This window comes from Dasypus novemcinctus, chromosome 22 (assembly GCF_030445035.2).
Source record: "Dasypus novemcinctus isolate mDasNov1 chromosome 22, mDasNov1.1.hap2, whole genome shotgun sequence".
Taxonomy (NCBI): domain Eukaryota; kingdom Metazoa; phylum Chordata; class Mammalia; order Cingulata; family Dasypodidae; genus Dasypus; species Dasypus novemcinctus.
This window is the reverse complement of record NC_080694.1, coordinates 65,402,651-65,423,005: the sequence shown is the minus strand read 5'-3', so window position 1 is coordinate 65,423,005 and position 20,355 is coordinate 65,402,651. Positions and strand designations below refer to the sequence as shown.

Below are 20,355 nucleotides of genomic sequence, written 5' to 3'. Positions count from 1 at the left end.
CTTCTGTGTTCACTTGTATTCTTGTCAGTGGCACCGGGAATCTGTATCTCCTTTTGTTTCATCATCTTGCTGCATCAGCTCTCTGTGTGTGCAGTGCCACTCCTGGGCAGGCTGGACTTACTTTTGCATGGGGTGGCTCTCCTTTTGGGGTTCACTCCTTGCATGTGGGGCTCCCCTACACGGGGGACACCCCTGCGTGGCACAGCACTCCTTTTGCATATCAGTACTGTGTGTGGGCCAGCTTCACCACACAGGTCAGGAGGCTTTGGGTTTGAACCCTGGACCTCCCATGTGGTAGATGGAGGCTCTATCCTTTGAGCCAAGTCCACTTCCCTTTCAATGCTTTCTTGTTTCACTCAGTGCTTGCCCTTCTGAAGTTCTGTCTTGCTTAGGACCTTATGATTGGATTCTGATATATAAGAGCTTCTTCTTTAATTGTTCCATTTCTTCTTGCAAGGTAATAATCCTGTTGTTGGCAATTGCAAGCTCCCCTGTCAGTTTAGTGTTGGATTTTTCTAAAGCATCCACTTTTGCCTGAAGGTTGTTTACAGTAGCATTCGGGTGTCTGTAGAGCTTCTTGACTTAGTTGTTCTCGTCCAGAGTTGCAGGAGTCTGACCATCTACTTCATGCCTTCACTGCTGCTCCTATCCTCAAGATATATTGTAAGACCTGAAACTGCATCTGGGAGTCCAAACCTTCTCCTTTCACATGGAAATCAGCATCAATATCATTAAGACCCACAGACAGACTGGCAGTTATAGCTCTTTCTTCCATGTAAAGGATATTTGGCTCATAGAATTTGTGAGAAGTTATTTTTTATTGATCACAGCTTTTGTACACTCTGAGAGCTTCTTTTGCATTGATCCAAATGAAGCCCGGCTCTTCCTCTGCCTACTGCCATCTTCGGTCTTGGGAGATTTTAACACCTGCTCTTTTCACTAGAGCTTCTGGAACAAGCTTTTCTACACTTCTAGAGGCCCCAGAAGGATTTGTTTTGTCCAAGAAAGCTTTCCTTGTCTTTCAAGTCATGTTCCAGGCAGTGCTCCATCACCAGGAAGAACTGCTGGTGAGGAGGGTGGTCAGATGCAGACACTCCCCGGGTCCAGGGCTGGTTCAGCCAAGTCCTTGCTGCCTAGCTTGGCCTTTTGGTCAGGTGGACACATTCAGCAGCAGGGAATGAGGGTGCTGCTTCTCACTGCCTGCTGTAGCTCTTCTCAACTCTCCATGCCCAGGGTAGCATTGGCAGTCTTGGCCAGGCTTAGTCCTTACTTCACCTCTGCACGGGCCTCGGTGGGGGAGCAGAGGATGAAGGTATCTGTGCTGCTGCCTTCCTCCAGGGCTGTAGCCCTCCAGGCACACCCACTTTCCCTCCACGGCCTCTTCAAAGACCCTCCCACTGCAGCCCTCAGCCTGAGACTCAGGCCCCTAGGGGCATCTCGTTTGCCTTTTTCTTGTTGAATTTAGGATTTATTTATTCAAGATATTAGCCTTTAGATAATGTGGATTTCCAAATATTGCCTTCCATTCTGTAGGGTGTCTTTTAACTGATGCTAAAGCCCTTTGATGCACAAAATCTTTGTATGTGCATACTTTTTATTTTGTTGCTCGTTCTTTCAGTGTAAACTTTAAGAAAGCATTGTCTAACACAAAGCCCTGAAGATGCTTTCCTGTTTTCTTCTAGGAATTTTATAGTTTTTTCTTATATTTAGGTCTTTAATAGATCTTGAGTTTATATTATATGTAGTGTGAGGTAGGGTTCAATCTTCTTTTTTGACATATAAATATCCAGTTTTCCCAGAACAATTTAATGAAGAGACTATTCTTTCCCAACTGAGTGGACTTGGCAGTCTTGTTAAAAATTAATTGGCCATTGAAAGAAGGATTTATTTCTGAACTTTTAATTCAATTCCATTGGTCTATGTGTCTATCCTTGTGCCAGGACCACACTGATGTGATAAAATATACCCTTGAAATAAGTTTAAAATCAGGAAATGTGAGTCCTCCAACTACGTTCTACTTTTTCAAGATGTTTTGGCTATTTGCATCCTCTTATCCATCCATATAAACTTGATGATTGGCTTTTCCATTTCTACAATGAAGGCTGTTGAAATTGTATTGGGATTGTGTTGAAAGTGTAAATGGTTTTGGTCAAAATCATCACCTTAACAGTATTTGGTCTTCCAGTCTCTTAACAGTGAATATCTTTCCATTTAATTATGTCTTCTTTGGTTTATTTCAGTAATGTTTTGTGGATTTTCTGGGGTGTACAATTTCATTACAGATTTGGTTAAATTCATTTATAGGTATTTGATTCTTTTACTTGCTACTGTAAATGGAATATTTTTCTTGATTGTCTCTTTAGATTGCTTAATTCTAGTGAATAGAGACTACAGATATTTTGTGTGTTGATCTTTTACCCTGGCATATTGTTGAGTTTATTATATCTAAAGGTTGTGTTGTAAATTTTCCAATATTTTCTCTATATAGGATCATGTCACCTGAAAATAGGGAATGTTTTGCATCTTCCATTACAATTTGGAGGGCTTTTATTGCTTATTCTTGCCTAATGGCTTCAGGTAGAACTTCCAGCACAATATTGAGTAAGAGTGGTGACACTGGGTGTTTTAATTTGCCAGTGGGTTCCCAATGCAAAGTACCAGAAATGTGTTGACTTTTATAAAGGGTATTTATTTGGGGTAAAAGCTCACAGTTCCAAGGTGGTGAAAAGCCCAATTGAAAGTAACATAAAGTTGTTTTCTCACCAAAGTCAGCTACTGTGCATCCTGGTGTGTTGCCACATGGAGAAGCAAGATGGCCACCCATCTCCACAGAGGACCCTGCCTTCCCCTCCAGAATCTCCTGACCCTGGAGCTCAGCTGTGAGCAACCAGGCACAGGGGGTGTCTTCCAGGTCTCCTATATAAGTCTTTACTGATCTGCTCTCTTCCCCAGTTCAGTTGTGCTCTCAGGCATCTAACAGGTTGGACTCCTCCTGAACTGCTCTGTGGATCAGCCCTTTGGGGGCTTTCTGTTCTTACATTGCAGAATCAAATGCCTGCTCCCTCTATCCTCCACAACTCCCTTTGGGTCAGATACGGCAAGAAGGTGGAGACTCAATGTGAATCTCAACCCTCTGATGTAATCCAGTCAAATGGCTCTCACACCCATAGGAATGGGTTAGACAGTGGCCACAGTAGTTGCTGAAGACAGGGAGAGGGAAGAACAGGTGTGATATGGGAGCATTTTTGGGACTTTGAGTTGTCCTGAATGATATTGCAGGGACAGATGCTGGGCATAATATATCCTGCCATAACCCAGTGAATGGACTGGGAGAAAGTGTGAACTACAATGTAAACTATAATTCATGTGGTGCAGCAGTACTCCAAAATGTATACACCACATGCAATGAATGTGCCACACTGATGAAAGAGGTTGTTGATGTGGGAGGAATGGGGTGGGGTGGGGGGTGGGGTATATGGGAACCTCTTATATTTTTTAATGTAACATTTTTTGTAATCTTTTTTTTAAGGCAATAAAATTTTAAAAATTCAAAAAAAAATAAATAAAATATGACATCTCTCTTTTTGGGATTCATAAAATGATTTTAAATTGCCACAGTAGGCATCCTTGTCTTGTGCCTAATCTTAGGGGAAAATTTTCTATATTTTGACATTGAATATCATGTTAGCTGTGGGTTTTTCATATTGCACCCTTAAGCATGATGAGGAAGTTTCCTTCTATTCCTAGTTCTGGATTCTTTTATTAAGAATGGATGCTAGCTCCTACAGTCGGATTTATTGGACTCACCTCACTCAGCTAAGATGGAGTTGAAGAAGGACAACCACCACACCATGGAGCCTAGAGAGCCTACAACTGAAAGCAGGAGGATGGCATCTAGTATCCATGTGGAATCTGAGCCTCCTCTTAACATAGAGGTGCAACGGACACAACCAATCCAAGGTCCACAGAGAAAAGGTGGCATTGGAGTGGGAAAAGTGGACATGGTGGCTGATGGGCATGGGGAATGGCAGGAAGAGATGAGATGTGGAGGTGCCTTTGGGACTTGGAGTTGCCCTGGACGGTGCTTCAGGGGCAATCACCAGACATTGTAAATCCACCCAGGGCCCGTTGGATGGAATGGGGGAGAGTATGGGCTATGATGTGGACCATTGACCATGAGGTGCAGAGATGCCCAGAGATGTACTTACCAAATGCAATGGATGTGTCATGATGATCGGAGTGAATGTTGCTGGGGGGGTGGGGGAGTGGTGGGGTGGGGGTGGTGGGGTTGAATGGGACCTCATATTTTTTTAAATGTAATATTTTTACAAAATCAATAAAAAAATAAAATAAAATAAACATAAAAAAAAAGAATGGATGCCGCATTTCTTTCAATTGCCTTTTCTGCATTATTTGTGATGATCATTGTTCTATTGATGTGATGAAATGCATACATCAATTGATCCTTATTTTGAACCACCCTTGCATGACTAGTGACATTAGATGGTAACTCAGAATTCCAGAAAAGCAACAAAATTGTATACAGATAGATAGATGTACACATACACAAAGGCAGTTCCTGCACATCTTAAACACTTCCTTGAAAATTACATGTAGTGCAGTACTGACAACAATGCATTCTCTGTTTTTGTTTATCTAAAACAGGGGTTCTTAACCCTTTTCTTCCCACAGATCCTTTTGACAGGGGGAAACCATGGACCCCTGACTAAGTCCACACTATCCTGTGTATTACTTAATAAATATACCACACCTGCTCCAACACGTCCCCACAAGAATAATTTTTTAAATTTAAATTCAAGCTCAGGAATCCTTGTTAACCCTTGATCTAAAAAAATCCTTTACAGTATAGTCTTAACAATATTGATTTTCTAATCCATAAGCAAGATTTTTTTTCCCTAAATATCTTTAGGTCTGCTTTTATTTTCCTTTGCAATGTGTTGTAGTTGTCAGGGTAAAGGATTTTCATCCTTTTCATTAAATTTATTTCAAACACATTTAAATGAAGCTTTTTAAATATTAGAATACATTTTAATTTATTAAAATAAAATTGATGAGATAGTACAGGTAGGTGCAGGTATCCTTCACCCAGTTTCCCCGTAGTTAGTACTTAAACAAGCATTGTAATTTGTTACAACTGAGAAAAGAAATAATGCTTAGTTATTATAATTGCCTAAGCTATAGACTTTATTTTGATTTCACCACCTTTTCCACAAATGTCCTTTTCTCTTTCTGTTCCAGGATCCAACCCAAGATACCACATGGTGTCAGAGATGGAGTTTAAAATATTTGTAAGTACTGGTAAATATTTGTAAGTGGGGATTTTTAAATTTTGATATTCTCATTGTCATCATTAGTATATAGTAATAGAATTAATGTTTCTGTGCTGACCTTGCATCCTGTGGCCTTGCTAAATTCATTTCTTTATTCTCATATCTTTGTGATTTTTTTTTATGGCTCTCTAACATATACAATCATCCTGGTTGCAAATAATGGTAGCTTTACTCCATTCTTTACTATCTATAGATCCATTTTGTGCCTTCTTACACTGCTTAGGACATCAGAATGTGGTTAAATAAAAATGGTGTGAGTGGACCTCTTTAACAAGTTGATGCCAGGAAGAAAGCATTTAGTCTTTCCTCATAAAGTGTGATGTTAGCATAGGCTTTCCTTAATGCCTGGAACCAGAGAGAAGAAACTGATTTCTATTCCTAGTTTGCTGAGAGATTTTGACTAGAAAGTTGTTGCATTTTGACCAGTGCTTTTCCTGCATCTGTAGTAATGGTGACATGGTGTTTGTGCTTTATTTTATTTAATTTGGAGAACAGAGATGAGTTGCAGATATTAAACCACCTTTGGATTCCCAGCTAGTCCAATTAGGCATGATCTATAATACTCTTTATGTACTTTTGCACTTGGTTTGCTCACATATTGTATGGATTTTTAAGCCCAGGATCATGAGGGATCGTGATCTGTAGTTCTCTTTCCCTGTGATGTCTTTGCCTGGTTTTGAATGAGGGTAACACTGGACTTGTACAGGAATTGGAAATTGTTCCTGCCTTTAATATGTAAGAGGGTTTTGGTAGAAAAGATATTATTTCTTCATTATGTGTTTGATACATTTCAGCAATGAGACCTTCAGTTCCTGGAGTTTATTCTACAGGAAGGTTTTCAATTACTAATTCCATTTTCACAATTGATAAAGGGATTTTACAATTGATAAAAAAATTTTATTTCTCCTTTTTTATTTTGTGTTTTTTAAGGAACCTGTTCATTTCATCTAGGTTGGGAAATTTATTGGCATGTTCCCTTGCCATTTTACTTTCTAAACCGTCTATACAAATAACCTTTCTTTCATTCCTGATATATGTAATTTATGTCTTTTTGTCTTAATCAATCTTGCCACAAGTTTATAAAGTGTATTGACATTTCCCCAGCAAACAATATTTCAGTTTCATTGTTTTTCTCTATTTCCTATTTCACTGATTTTTGGTCTTATCTTTATTATTTCTTTCCTTCTGCTCACTTTGGACTACTGTAGAACTCACATCTTTTGTTATCTTCATCACAACCATAATAAATCCTTGTTGTATGTGTTAACCATTGTCTGAAAAATGCTGTTTCTTACATTTTTCTGAATTGGATGTTGTTCAGGGCAGGAAAGTCCAACTGGTTCTTCCTACATCATTGATCTAAAGCAAAATTCCAAAATGAGTTTCTAATTGGAAGTTTTTGTACCTCTACCCCTCCTCTCCATCCCCTCTGTGACTACAGCACAATTTAAACTCCCTCCAAGACAAGAGCAATCCAGGCTAAGAACCCACTGCCCACCTGTGGGTCTACACTACGGTCTGCTCTACAATCCATGGGCTTGGACTGCAGCCAGCATTGGGGTCAGTGGAGCTGGGTAAGGGCAGAGAGGGAGGGCAGGTGGCATAGAAGGACCAAACCACCAGGAGATAAATAAGGTCAAAACTGTCACTCCTCCTCAATGTGAAGCCCCGACTAGACACAGGTGTGTCCATCCTTAGCTCCACACAACAACACTAAGCACAGCGGACACATGGATTCCAGAAGGTTCTAAGGGAAATTACTCCCTCTTTCTTTTTTAAGAATCTTCTTCTCCCTCATTTGTCTCCTCAATCCCATCTAACAGTTAGAATTTATAAGAGCAAAATCATCCCAGGTTCTCATTTTCAAGGGAAGCAAAATGGGGCAGCTCAGTGCACCATGAAGTAAGATAGGGCTGTGGACGCTCCACACCCAGCTCTCCTGAGCAGGACGGTCGGTCCGGGCAGGGAACACAGGTCAGTGTGGGGGAGATGGTGGTCAAGGGGTGAACTACATCCTCATCCTCCAGTATACAATGAGAATGCCGATACACAGATGCCAGGTGAGGAAGGAAAGTCTTCACATCCCAAAGGAAGGGGGTTTTGAAATCACATGAGAGGCATGAACAGGTCTTGAATCTCTCCGTCCCCCACAAGGCAGCTTTGTCATGCTACAGAAGAAAATAATAAAGAGCACGTTCAGGTTATCTCTGTAAATGCTGATGTCATGACCAGCCCTCCACAGTCCTCATGTCCATGCCCAAGGAATCCCCAGGACCCAGGCATGTCCCTTCAGGCCTGCGGCGGCTTGCTCGGTCGGTAGAGGTGGGGTCTGGCTGCGGATGAGGGGTCGGTCCAGCTCTGGACAAGGGGTCGGTCCCGCTTGGGACGAGGGGTCGGTCCCACTTGGGACGAGGGGTCGGTCCGGCAGCAGACGAGGGATCGGTCTCACAAGGGGTTGCGCGGTTCGGCTTACGGGGTCGCCCGGCGAAGCTGGCGACGAAGGGGTCGCCCGGAGAAGCCGGCGACGAAGGGGTCGCCCGGAGAAGCCGGCGACGAAGGGGTCGCCCGGAGAAGCAGGCGACGAAGGGGTCGCCCGGAGAAGCAGGCGACGAACTGGGGACAAGGGAGGCCAGGCCCTTGTCGGGGGCTCTCAGGACTGGAGGGCGCACGGCAGAAGAACTACCGCGGAGACGAGGTAAACACGCAGGTCCACTTTATTGAGGGAGAGGCAACAGTTTTATAGGGGCTGGGGAAGGCTGATTGGTCGAAGCCACGCCCTGTTCTGATTGGTTGCCGGCGAAAGGTCAGTGGGCGGTACTGGACGGGGGAGGGGTGGTGGTTAGGGATTGGCTGTCGCTGTTGCTGGGGGAAGGGGCAGGGTTTAGGGATTGGTGGCTGCTGTTGCTGGGGTAGAGGGCAGACTTGAGTTTCCCGCCCACGCCTGGCTGTTGCTGCTGTCGGGGGAGGGGAAAGGGCAGACTGGAATTTTCTGCCCTGCGCCTGCGCAGGGAGAAAGAAGAAGAAGGGTGCCGCCCTACAGGCATCGTGTGGCGCCATCCGGGAGGAGGGGCGGCCGCGGAAGCATGGCTGCCGAGAAGGGGAGACCCGAGGGCACTCTGCGCCCATGCGGAGCTCCCTTCAGGGGTGGCGGTGAGTCCGACCAGCCACCCTATTATGGGGACAGCGGCTTGGCCTGCCGCGGCTGCTCCCCCGCCAGGCCAGCAAACCACACTTCAGCCCGAGGGGTGACCGCATTTCCCCCTTCTTTTCAAATAAGGACCAGGATGGCAGCAGCAACAAGTAGCTGAGGCCCAAGAGGCAGTAAGCAATGAGGGAAGCAGGGCTGAAGAGGGAGGTGAGTATGACGGGGATATAAATGTACAATTTGGGGGGCGGTATCTTGCCATTGCAAGCAAGGGTGGCCAATGTCCAATTCTTGTTGATCTCGGCGGCTATAAGATCCATCTGTTGTTAAAAGTCCAGGATGACAGCGCGTTGCAGGTAGTTGATCTCTCCTTGGCAGCGAAGACATTGTAGGAGAGGATTACTTTTTCCTGCCAGAGGCTTACTGTCCAATTAAAAGGCTGATGGCTGGGGTTGGTGAGTGCAATGGGGAGTGTGAGGAAAAGAAGGGTGATGGTTTTGGACAAGAGGAGGCTTGGTGAAGTCATTATGGGAGGAAGATAAGGAGTAAAGCATAAAAGAGGATAATAAACAGAAAGGCGATGGAGAATAGAATTCGTTGGCCAAGGTTCCAATCTTCTGGGGCGGTAGCGGCTAGACAGATGGCGGAAAATATTATCAAGAAAGCAAAGGTTATGAGGAAGAAATAAAGTATTAAAGGCTGTGGAGGAAGTGAGAAGATCATTTAGAGGATAGGGTTGAGAATGGTATGTTTAAGACAGAAGCTTTGTGGTTTGTAGGAGACTGCTTTATAAAGAAGGAGAATGAGGGCAGTAAATATAGTAACGATAGATAGGAAGATGACAGTGAGGAGGAGTCTTTGTTTAAGGTTCCAATCGTCCGGCGCAACAGTGGCTAGGCCGATAGCGAGGGGTGTTGCTAAATAGACAATGGCTGCAAAGACAAAATCATCTTCTGTTTCCTTAAGAATAACTTTTCTTTAAATACTTAGTAGCATACAATATTAGAAACCGTTTCCTAAAAGCAAGTTGGCAGGGGAGCTTGGTTGCTGTTAATCTTTCCTGTTATAAAATTACCTTTTATTATTATTATCATCAATTCAGTTTTATATATATATATTTAAGAATGATCTTTTGGAATTAGCCATTTAATACCTTAATGTAAACTATTGAAGAAAATCTTATCTTTACAGAACACATTCCCTTACGTAAAGTTATCACAATACCTTTTACACTTGACGCATGCAAATTAAATTTCAAGAGTTTATGAAAAATTAGCCATCTTACTTTAAGACAAAATACGTCTTTTTGCAAAACTTATTACATTTCCGTTAGCATTTTTACAAACTTTTAACCTTTTTAATATTCATATAAGTTTTACATTCTTTATATTATCCTGTGAAGAAAAATAAGTTATTCATTTTAATCTAGGCAAGAACAACTTTTTATGAAGACATACAGTTAATTTTGTTAATTAAGACTTACAATTTTTTTTAATTGTAGATATCTTATTAACATTTAAACTTATGTATTAATATAATAAACTTAAGTATTAATATAAACGCTTATTTAATTTTTGGCCATTTGAACAGAGCTCTTTTAAAGATTTCTAGTAATTTATATTTACCATCCGGAGGTATCACAATATACGTTGACATTGAACGAACAGACAAACACAAAACAATTACAACACATTAACAGAAATATATAATTTATTTACAGTTGACTCATAACTCTTATTTTCTTGGTATAGCTGCTTTTAAATCCTTTTTTATATAGCATATCATAGATTATACCCTTCAAGATTTCTTCTGGACTTCATGTTGCCTGTAATAAGCCAGGAGGGAATCTTTTACCTTCCTGCTCCACAGCAAAAGTGACCCTATTTATAAGGCGAGTATAGGTGTCTGGGTCCCAAAGCTGACACGTGGTAAGCCACGGATTAAAGGGGAGAAGAAGGTCCCAATATACTTGGAGCTGTTTCAAAGAGATCTTACACCGGTGAGTGTCTAGGAGACCGGCGAGAGCCCTAACTTGCGGGGCTTGCTTAGCAGATAGGATGTTACCCATTGCTAATGGCCTTTTGGAGCCGATAAGAAAAGGGGCCCTTACCTTGAGAGCGCGGCGATGGGAGCCGAGGTGCACGGTGAGACGAGGGGTCGGAGCCGGTGGGGCTCCGACGGTGGTCGCGGGCCAAGAGAAGGCCCCGACGAGGGGAGGGCGGAACGACGAGCAGTGGAGCAAGGCAAAGGGGAGCAAGCACGGAGGGGAGGAGGCAGAGGTGAAGGCAGGGGTGGAGGTGCTCAGGCACGCGCTCCTGAGAGTTTTATTGGCGCCTCTTAATCATAGCGGGTCGGTATAAGCCCCCGACATGGAAGGAGAAAGCCATCCAGTGATTCTCCCAGACCGCCGTGGATCATATGAGGTCACCAAGGTTCAGGAGCAGCAATGCAGAGCAAAAAGATAGGGGTGAGAAGAGAGGAGGGCGTAGAGCTGTGGTAGGATTACTTCAGACGTGCAAGCGCGCGCTCCCGAGAAATCCAAGGCTCCTCTTAATCATAGCGGGTCGGTATAAGCCCCCGACATGGAAGGAGAAAGCCATCCAGCGATTCTCCCAGACCGCTGTGGATCGTATGAGGTAGCCAAGGCTCAGGTAGCAGCAATGTTGCACGAGAGAAGTCCCAAATTGAGAAGGCGGGGGTGTCAGGTTATGGAGTGAGGCTGTGGTGGAGTTACCTGGCCCCACATTGGGCGCCAACTGCGGCGGCTTGCTCGGTCGGTAGAGGTGGGGTCTGGCTGCGGACAAGGGGTCGGTCCAGCTCTGGACGAGGGGTCGGTCCCACTTGGGACGAGGGGTCGGTCCCACTTGGGAGGAGGGGTTGGTCCGGCAGCAGACGAGGGATCGGTCTCACAAGGGGTTGTGCGGTTCGGCTGACAGGGTCGCCCGGCGAACCAGCGGCGAAGGGGTCGCCCGGAGAAGCCGGCGATGAAGGGGTCACCCGGAGAAGCCGGCGACGAAGGGGTCGCCTGGAGAAGCAGGCGACGTACTGGGGACAAGGGAGGCCAGGCCCTTGTCGGGGGTTCTCAGGACTGGAGGGCGCACGGCAGAAGAACTACCGCGGAGACGGGGTAAACACGCAGGTCCACTTTATTGAGGGAGAGGCTACAGTTTTATAGGGGCTGGGGAAGGCTGATTGGTCAAAGCCACGCCCTGTTCTGATTGGTTGCCGGTGAAAGGTCAGTGGGCGGTACTGGACGGGGAAGGGGTGGTGGTTAGGGATTGGCTGTCGCTGTTGCTGGGGGAAGGGGCAGGGTTTAGGGATTGGTGGCTGCTGTTGCTGGGGTGGAGGGCAGACTTGAGTTTCCCGCCCACGCCTGGCTGTTGCTGCTGTCGGGGGAGGGAAAAGGGCAGACTGGATTTTTCCACCCACGCCTGGCTGTTGCTGCTGTCGGGGGAGGGGAAAAGGGCAGACTGGAATTTTCCGCCCTGCGCCTGCACAGGGAGAAAGAAGAAGAAGGGTGCCGCCCTACAGGCATCGTGTGGCGCCATCCGGGAGGAGGGGCGGCCGCGGAAGCATGGCTGCCGAGAAGGGGAGACCCGAGGGCACTCTGCGCCCATGCGGAGCTCCCTTCAGGGGTGGCGGTGAGTCCGACCAGCCACCCTATTATGGGGACAGCGGCTTGGCCTGCCGCGGCTGCTCCCCCACCAGGCCAGCAAACCACACTTTAGCCCGAGGGGTGACCGCACGGGCCAACCCCTCTACCCTTTCAGGAAAGTTCATCTGGTTGTTATTTCTACATCATGATCCAAAGCAGAATTCCAAACTGTGTTTCTAACTGAATTTCTTGTATGTTTTAATTCAGAGAAGTATATTTGGTTCTTTCACAAAACAGCTAAGTCATGTTCTGCAGGAAATTTCAAGCTAATCATTTTATTTGTTATATAAAATAATTTCTGTATCTCATAATTCTAATATTGAAGTTTTCTGAGCTTCTCTTTATGATCTAATTTTCTGATTCTTGATCATGTTGACTTTTTTCCACTTCATTTATGTTTCTTGCTTTAGCTGTACTTCTTCCTTGTGAAAGTGAGTAAAGTCTTTCACACATAGGTTAAATATGGAATTCCCTAGAGGCTCTTGTTTCCTTCTTCCAAATTTCAGATCACCACCAATCCAGGGTATTATACACTAAATCCATGGCTTGAAGTTATTTTGTTCCACAGGTGAGGCACATTTGGAAACAAGTCAGAGGGGGGCTGGCTGGTGGTTACAATTCCTCAGAAACAGTTGCTTTCTCCTTCCCACCACTCAGCCCCTGCCCTTGCCTACAAGGCACGTTAACTCAGAACACTCTTCTTTGGGGGAATAGACAGATTTCTTTTGTTCCTCCCTTACTCTGAGGCTATGAATCTTTGGGTTCCTAGATTTTCCAGGGTGCGGACTGACTCCTATTTCACTCCATGCAAGAACAAGATTTGGTATCAGCTCTTGTTACTTCAGCATGTAAGCCCCATGAACTAAAGATAGGATTTCAAAATGGAAAAATGCCCACAAGATGAATTCAACTTATCTCTCTAGATGCCTTTCCACATGGACTTTGGCCTAAATTATTCTTTTTTTAAAATACTAATTGATGGTTTTATGCTTTATCTATTATTTTAATTCTACTCAGTGGAAGAGACAGCCTTAAAAGCACGCCTACCATATTACTGAAAATGGATAGCTACTCATTAACTCCTTGCTGATACTGGACACCAGGGTAGGTGCTGGAACGCATTCCATCTCCACTAATGCTCCTCAGGGTGTTCAGGGGCTAGCACTGCTCTGTGAATTGTTTACCAGTCACAGTGAGATCCAGATGGAAACTGAGACGGAGAGCAACAAGGGAACCTCTACCTTATTGTGTCCCAGACTGGAGACATGCAAGCAAAGGAGGAGCATTTATATCATGTCCTTGGGTCTGCTAATGGCCAGACTTGAGGTAGCAAAGTGTCTAAACCTGGGAGGATGTATTAGACTCTTATCAGGGTCACATAAAAACTATAAAGGCTATGGATCCTCTCCAAAGAAATATGTGCATGGACAAGGAAATATAAAAGTTATATGAAATGCCAGTGCACATGTGATCCTCTGAAGTCTTAGAGATCTGGGGTTTCTTAATCTTACTATGAGAGAAAGTCAGGGAGAGATGTTTTCAGAAATCATTTATCCATCCAGCAATGCCCCTCTACTTATCTGTGAAGATGAACTGACAAAGACAAAAGGTGAAACCACAAGAAACAACAAGGGAATGAGTTGAAAGATGTCATTTATTAGTCACCCACTCATCCAACCAAACTCGAGTGCCAACAATGTACCAGATAAAGTTCCAGTCTGACCCCAGCTCCAGGAATTGACAAGTGTCCTCACTTTCCATCCTCCATGCCCATCCTGCAGCACCTGGACCTCTTCCCACATCGGGAATTCCACACTTAAGGAGCCTTGGTGGAGGCAAAGACACTGCCTGCCTTGAAGAGGGAAGTTTACCTTCCCAACATGCTTGAGCTGGACACAGAGGAGCCTTCGCCTCCCCATCAGATGACCACAGCAGAGTCTGGCTCAGGACAGTCTGACCTGGTGACACTGGGACTGTGCAGAATCCAGTGGGCAGAGGTATATGACTTTTAGCTGTAGGTTCCATGTCCAGTGTCAGGCTAGTGGGTGGCCAAGCCCCTTGCCCAGCAGCAGCAGCTTGGTTCCCACAGGTGACCCAACCTATGGCTTGTCATGGTTTTTGTTCCTTGCGATGTGGCCCCAAGTTCCTGGTTCTGTGGCTTAAACCAAAGTAAAGTGAGTCTCAGGATCACATTTATGAACTCCTTACATTGAAATTAGAAAAATCTAAAATCCATTGCTTGCACCAAAAAGTGAGCATGAAATCCATTAAGATACAGAGACACATAGCAAGTATTCAGAGATTTAAATTATGGAGAACTTTGAGCCAGTATATTAATGTCCACCAGGATATACCCCATCGTAGAGAAAGCGCATGCATTTCCCAACATCACTCTCATAACTGATGATAGATTTCCTCTTTCTCTTTTTTAGAAAAGACTTTTTTTTATGTGGTTTAATCACCACATGGGGCACTATACTCTTCATTAGCAGAAGAAGCTTCACCATCTAGCTGAGCCAGGATGGACCGAGGGGCTTCTGATGGAACACATGGGCTTCTCCCCAGACCCTCTGTCTCAGGTCATGGGGCAAAAGCCCAGACAGCACATCCCCCACCCCCCAAGGGAGCTGGTGCAAACCCATGGCCTGCCTTGTCTGGGTTCTTGCTCTAAAGATGGACCTGAAATCAGCAGCTCAGCACCCCCTTGTTATGAACACAGAACCTCATGCTCCACCAAATCTTCTGGACCCTTGTGAGATGTCAGGAGGTTCCTGTTCACAGAGAAGTTCTGGGCTCCCTGGTCTATGTGCCTTCCAGATGTGGTGTTAGAGCTATTCAGTCACTCAAGTATGCTCCATGGATCACTGAGCTCTGGGAGGTCCAAGGTTCAGTCCTTGCTCCTCTGCTTTCTGTAGCTAATCATACCCTTGGGACCTCATCCTCTCCTTAGGTTCAAAATATCACGTACATGGCATCACCCCCAAATCTCTGTGTCTAGCCCAGACACTTCTCCTAATCTCCAGATTCCTATTTCCAATGACAACTAACAACTTAACTTACATTTCAGGTTCAACTTTTCCTAAACAGAATGATTGTAATGACCCTTCAACTATCCTCCTTCCAGAGTCTTCCCCATGTGCACTGACAGCTCCACCTTTCTATTTGCAACTCCTCCTCTCCTTCGAATAGATGAACTTTTTCATGTCTTCCTAATTGCTTATTCTCTCACAGTCCAAATTTGATCCCTTAGGAAATCCTATAATATTTATAAACACACACTTCTATTTCCCACTATTTTCCCTGTTCTTATCCCAGGCAGAGAAACTCACATCTCTAGTTTGAACACTGCACTAATTTTATCCCTTTTTTCCTTCTCCCTCACTGCCCTCAACACTCATTGCTATTTTCAACACAGCAGCACGAGTAATCGTGTAAGAGAAATTAGAACATGGGTCTCCTTTTCAAAAATGTCTTTTAAGTCCATCTCACTCAGAAAATTTAAGCCTTCCCATATCCACAAGGTCCCCAAGATCTGGTCGACCTCTGCCTGTCTCCATGACGCTGCTGCAGCAACTCTGGTCTCCTGCCCATCCCGGAATGACCGGCCACCCCTGCCCACCACGACACTCTGCCAGGTTCCCTGCCTGGGAAGAACTTCCCAGACATCCTCAAGGACATGCCCGTCATGACCTTCAAGCTGTCCTCAACGGTCACGGACTCAGTGAGGCCCGCACTGACCACTCATGTTCACAAAGCACTTTCTGTCTGACCAAGGCCAGATATTTTAGCTGCTTTGAGTTCACAAATGTTTCCCAGAAGCTTAAAGGGGGCATCCTCCACAAACACCAGGGGCAGGAGTGGTCACTGAGGACCCCCCCACCCCCCCAGTGCCTTTCCTAACACAGCTGTGGTCTCCTGGCAGCAACAGCACAACCTCCACTCACTTGACATTGAGGCCACCAGGACTGTCCTCAGAAGTGCTGCTCTCCTCCGCTCCCCTCCTCTCCACCCTCTCTGTGACTACAGCACAATTAATTTCAACTCTCTTAGGCAAGAGCAATCCAGGCTAAGACCCCATTGCCTACCTGTGGATCTAAACTAGGGTCTGCTCTACAAATCCATGGGCTTGGGCTGCAGCCAGCATTGGGAGCTGGGTAAGGGCAGAGAGGGAGGGCAGGTGGCAGAGAAGGACCAAACCACCAGGAGTTAAATAAAGTCAAAACCTTGATCCTCCTAGGTGCTAATTACAAAACACGATTCCTTAGAAAAGATGAGGGAAAATGTGGAAAGAACAACCAGGTAACAGCCCAGCATGAGGCAGGAGCTGGACGGTCTGGAAATCGGTCTCTTATTATCAGAGACGCTCATGGGCAGGAGCTGCCCTGGGCCTTGTGGGTCAGGGATGGTCAACATGATGCCTTCTGGAGTCAGAGATGCTGACACAGAGCAGGAGGAGAGCAGATCTCATGGAGAGGAGCAATAAAAGCCACGTTCCTCCATCATCACAGAACCATCAAGCAAACAAGAAATGAGGGGCACCAAGGGCCATACCAGCCTGAGCCAGGATGACCAGTTACATGAGCCCTTCCTGCCAATGGTGCTGGGAATGCAGACAGACAGATGCCAGCTGCAGGAAGGAAAGTCTTCTCATCCCAAAGCAAGAGCGTATTGAACTCACATGATGGTCGTGAACAGTTCTTGAATCTCTCTGTCCCCCACGAGGCAGCTTTGTCACGCTACAGAAGAAAACAATCAAGAGCACATTCAGGTTGTCTCTGTAAATGTTGACATCATGACCAGCCCTCCACAGTCCTCATGTCCATGTCCAAGGAATCCCCAGGACCCAGGTGTGTGCACTCAGCCCAACCTCTCTCCCCTTTCAGGCCCCCCCGAGTCTCACCTCTAGAAGCCTTGAGAGACATATGAGAGCCCTGGGCACTGTCACTGGCTGGAGAGGAACAAACACAGGGTCTGGTCAAAGCCACAGGGAGATGTGAGTCAAGGAGTAATGGGGTGAGCTGCCCCGTGGGCTCCATCTACATTCCCCAAAGCCTCAGGTCCGCCTTGACCCTCCACACCACCTGCCCCTCCATCCACCACTTACAAGCAGCCTGAGCGTAGTTCCCTCCTTTTCCACCTGTGGGAAAACAACCAGTGAGTCCAGGACATGAGGTCCTGAGAACTAGTCCTGGACCCAGGGAAGATTCCAGAACTGTGACTGCAGACCTGGGGCAGGATCAGGAAACATGAGGTAGGAGATGTGTGGGGCTGGACCTTCTGCCCTCCTGGAGGTCTGTCCTCAGCAGCCCCTTCCCTCTGACTGCTGGGAACAGGGGCCTCCACGTCACCACTGGGGGACATTGTCCTACTTCTCTCACAGGTTTATAAAGTAAGTGTAGTAACAGGCCCAGATTGGATGGGCACATGTGTGAGGAGGGGCTTCACGGTACCAGGAAGGGGCAGGGCATGCTGCTACCCAGGCTGGAAACCCCCCTGGACAAGAATCCTCAGAGCCGCCCCTTCCCTACCTGAGCTCTTCCTCCTCCTCCAGATCAGAACTCCAGCCACCACGGACACTCCAAGGATGACCAGGGCAGCCACGATTCCCACGATGAGGATAGGGGACCAGGAAGGCGGCTCTGAGAAAGGGGGAAGGTCAGGGACCCTGGCCCCAGGCTCAGCCCTGACCCTGCTGGAGGAGCTCAGAAGGGCTTCTGCTTCCCTAGAAGAGGCCCCCACCTTGTCCCACTTACCCCATCTCAGGGTGAGGGGCTCGGACAGCCCCTCGTGCAGCACCTGGCATGTGTATCTCTCTTCCTCCCCAGAAGGCACCACCACAGCCGCCCACTTCTGGAAGGTTCCGTCTCCCGCAGGCCTGGTGTCCACAAACTCCATGTCCTGGGTCTGGTCCTCCCCGTCCCGCTGCCAGGTCAGTGTGATCTCCGCCGGGTAGAAGCCCAGGGCCCAGCACCTCAGGGTGACCCCATGGTCAGAGATGGGGTGGCGGGTCACATGTGTCTTTGGAGGGTCTGCGGGAAGGTCAGAAAATTCAGGAACTTTCCATTTGTCTCCTGGCCATTCTAGCAGCACTCATGTGACCATGAGGAATGGACAGGACAGTCTTGGTGGGCAGTGGAAGCCCCAGGCACCAGCCTGGACTCGGGGTTCCAGGATAAGTCCTATTTTTGGAAATTCTGGGGTCAGGTGAGACCGTCCAGTGCAGGAGGCCCCAGGTGTGTGATGTGAACAGGGACCTCTAGCCCTGACCTAGTGGAGGCTGAGGGGCTCAGAAAAGCTGCAGGAACAAGGCCTGAGAACGTCCCGGTGGTCCCCAAGGCTGACCTGCTGCCCAGGTGCTTCAGGGATGGTCTCCTCCATCCCGGGGGAGGCTGGACCCTCTACTGTCCTGACAGAGGGCGGGGCCTCTGCGAGTCACTCAGGGTTCATGGTCTGGACACCTGGACCGACCCCGCCCCTGGACCCCAGGCAGGAGAGTGTTCCTGCACCTACTGGATTTCCCCCTCCCCGTGGACGCAGGTGGGGGCGCAGCCCAGCCCGAGGAGATCGGGGAGGCGCCCTGCTCCCCTGTACCTGTGCGCAGCAGCGTCTCCTTCCCCCTCTCCAGGAATCTCTGCAGCCACTTCACACACTTGTCCTCCAGGTAGGCTTTCTCGAACTGCGCAGTCCCCGCCTCCTCCCACCTGCGCTGCGTGATCTGAGCCGCCGTGTCCGCCGCCGTCCAGGAGAGCAGGTCCTCGTTGAGGGCGATGTAGTCGGCGCCATCATAGGCGTATTGACGGTATCCGCGGAGGAGGCGCCCGTCGGGACCCATGTCACAGCCATACATCATCTGGAAGGTGTGAGACCCTGGCCCCGACCCCGCGGTCAGCCGGGACCCGGCCCCGTCCAGTACCGGCACTTCCTGTGGGCTAGGCCCCCAGTGTTAGTTCTGTCCAACTTTTCGCCCATCTCAGCTGTCAGCCCTGCCCACCTGTCCCCCCACTTGCCCGCCCATCTGCTCGCCCCGCCCCAGGTGCTGAGTGATTGGGATCCATCCACTTCAAACAGAAAACGAAACCGAGGAGAAATCCCTTCCATGCTCCCGGGTCGGGGGTCCCGGGTCCCGCGGCCTCGGGGTGCAGTGGGAACCCGAGATTCGGGGCGACCCCGGCCCTTCCTGGGGATCCCGGTTCGTGCGAGTACCCCGGGCCCCGCGTCGCTCACCGGCCTCGCTCTGGTTGTAGTAGCCGCGCAGAGTCCGCAGGTACACCCGGGAACCCTGCAAGTCTTCACTGGCCCTCCGCGTCTGCTCCCCCCAGTACTCGGGACCCTCTGGCTCCACCCACGGCGCCCAGGGCTCCAACCTCGGACTCGCCGCGTCGCTGTCGAACCGCGCGCCCTGCGTGTCGTCCACGTAGCCAACGGCGATGTAGTGGGTGTCCCCGCGCTCGGGCCGGGACACCGCAGTGCTGAAATACCTGAGGGAGTGGGGGCCTGGGGGGGGCGGGGAACAGGAAAGGGGCGGGGTCAGAGTGGGGGGGGGGGGACGGACGCGGCTTCCCGGGTCCTGCCCTCCTGGGAGGTCCCTTTCCCCGCTCCGGGGTAGCGCCCCCCGACCCCGCACTCACCCGCCAGGATCGGGGTCAGGGCCAGGGCCCCCGAGAGCAGCAGGAGGAGGGTCCTCGGCGCCATGGCCAGATCCCCGGGTCTGGCGGAAGCTGGGTCCGGGCGGGGCGGGGCGGGCTCTATTTGGGCCGCGGGGCCGGCGATTGGCTTCTCCAGAACCCGGCCCGCAGTGGGAGGCAGCCATGGGCCCGCGTCACGAGTGTCGGGACAGAAGGACCTGACTCATGCTGGGAGATGGAGAATGAAACTGCAGGGACCGGGGATTTCCCAGCTCGGATTTCCGCCCTAAAAGGCCAGCCTCGGGGCGAGACCCTGAGAGCCAGGACCGAGGTCTTGGACTGGCCCCGACCCCTCCCCTGCATGTCACCCCCTGTCAGTAAGGCCTCGTCCTCACTCCTCACAGCTTAGGAATTAGTGAGGGCCCTGAGGAGATTCTGGTGACCTCTGCTGCCACTGATCATACTAGAAATTAAAATGGAATTAAAATACAGATTCCTATAGATTATACTTATACCAAAACTCATTACACGTTGATAACTAATTCTAAAAAAAAAACAAAACAAAAAAAACACACACAC

General features: G+C 48.1%; 1 protein-coding gene and 1 pseudogene across 4 annotated transcripts; both read right to left on the bottom strand.

Annotated features, from left to right (window-relative positions):
- Nucleotides 1-336: 336 nt before the first annotated feature.
- On the bottom strand, nt 337-13,953 carry LOC101419193 (protein RUFY3 pseudogene; annotated as a pseudogene).
- LOC101446223 (saoe class I histocompatibility antigen, A alpha chain-like) lies at nt 13,788-19,902 on the bottom strand. 4 transcript variants are annotated; one of them, XM_023583733.3, is made up of 9 exons: nt 19,780-19,902; nt 19,376-19,645; nt 18,743-19,018; nt 17,905-18,180; nt 17,680-17,790; nt 17,256-17,288; nt 17,052-17,122; nt 16,830-16,887; nt 13,788-14,309 (listed from the first exon to the last, which is right to left on the bottom strand). In XM_023583733.3, the coding sequence occupies exons 1-9, from the start codon at nt 19,841-19,843 to the stop codon at nt 14,251-14,253; spliced, it is 1,218 nt and encodes a 405-aa protein (XP_023439501.1). In that variant the 5' UTR covers nt 19,844-19,902; the 3' UTR covers nt 13,788-14,250. The 4 variants fall into 4 exon arrangements, with proteins under 4 accessions (XP_023439501.1, XP_058141396.1, XP_071067135.1 ...); XM_058285413.2 differs by having other exon boundaries at nt 13,788-14,303; XM_071211034.1 differs by having other exon boundaries at nt 17,052-17,099.
- Nucleotides 19,903-20,355: the final 453 nt, after the last annotated feature.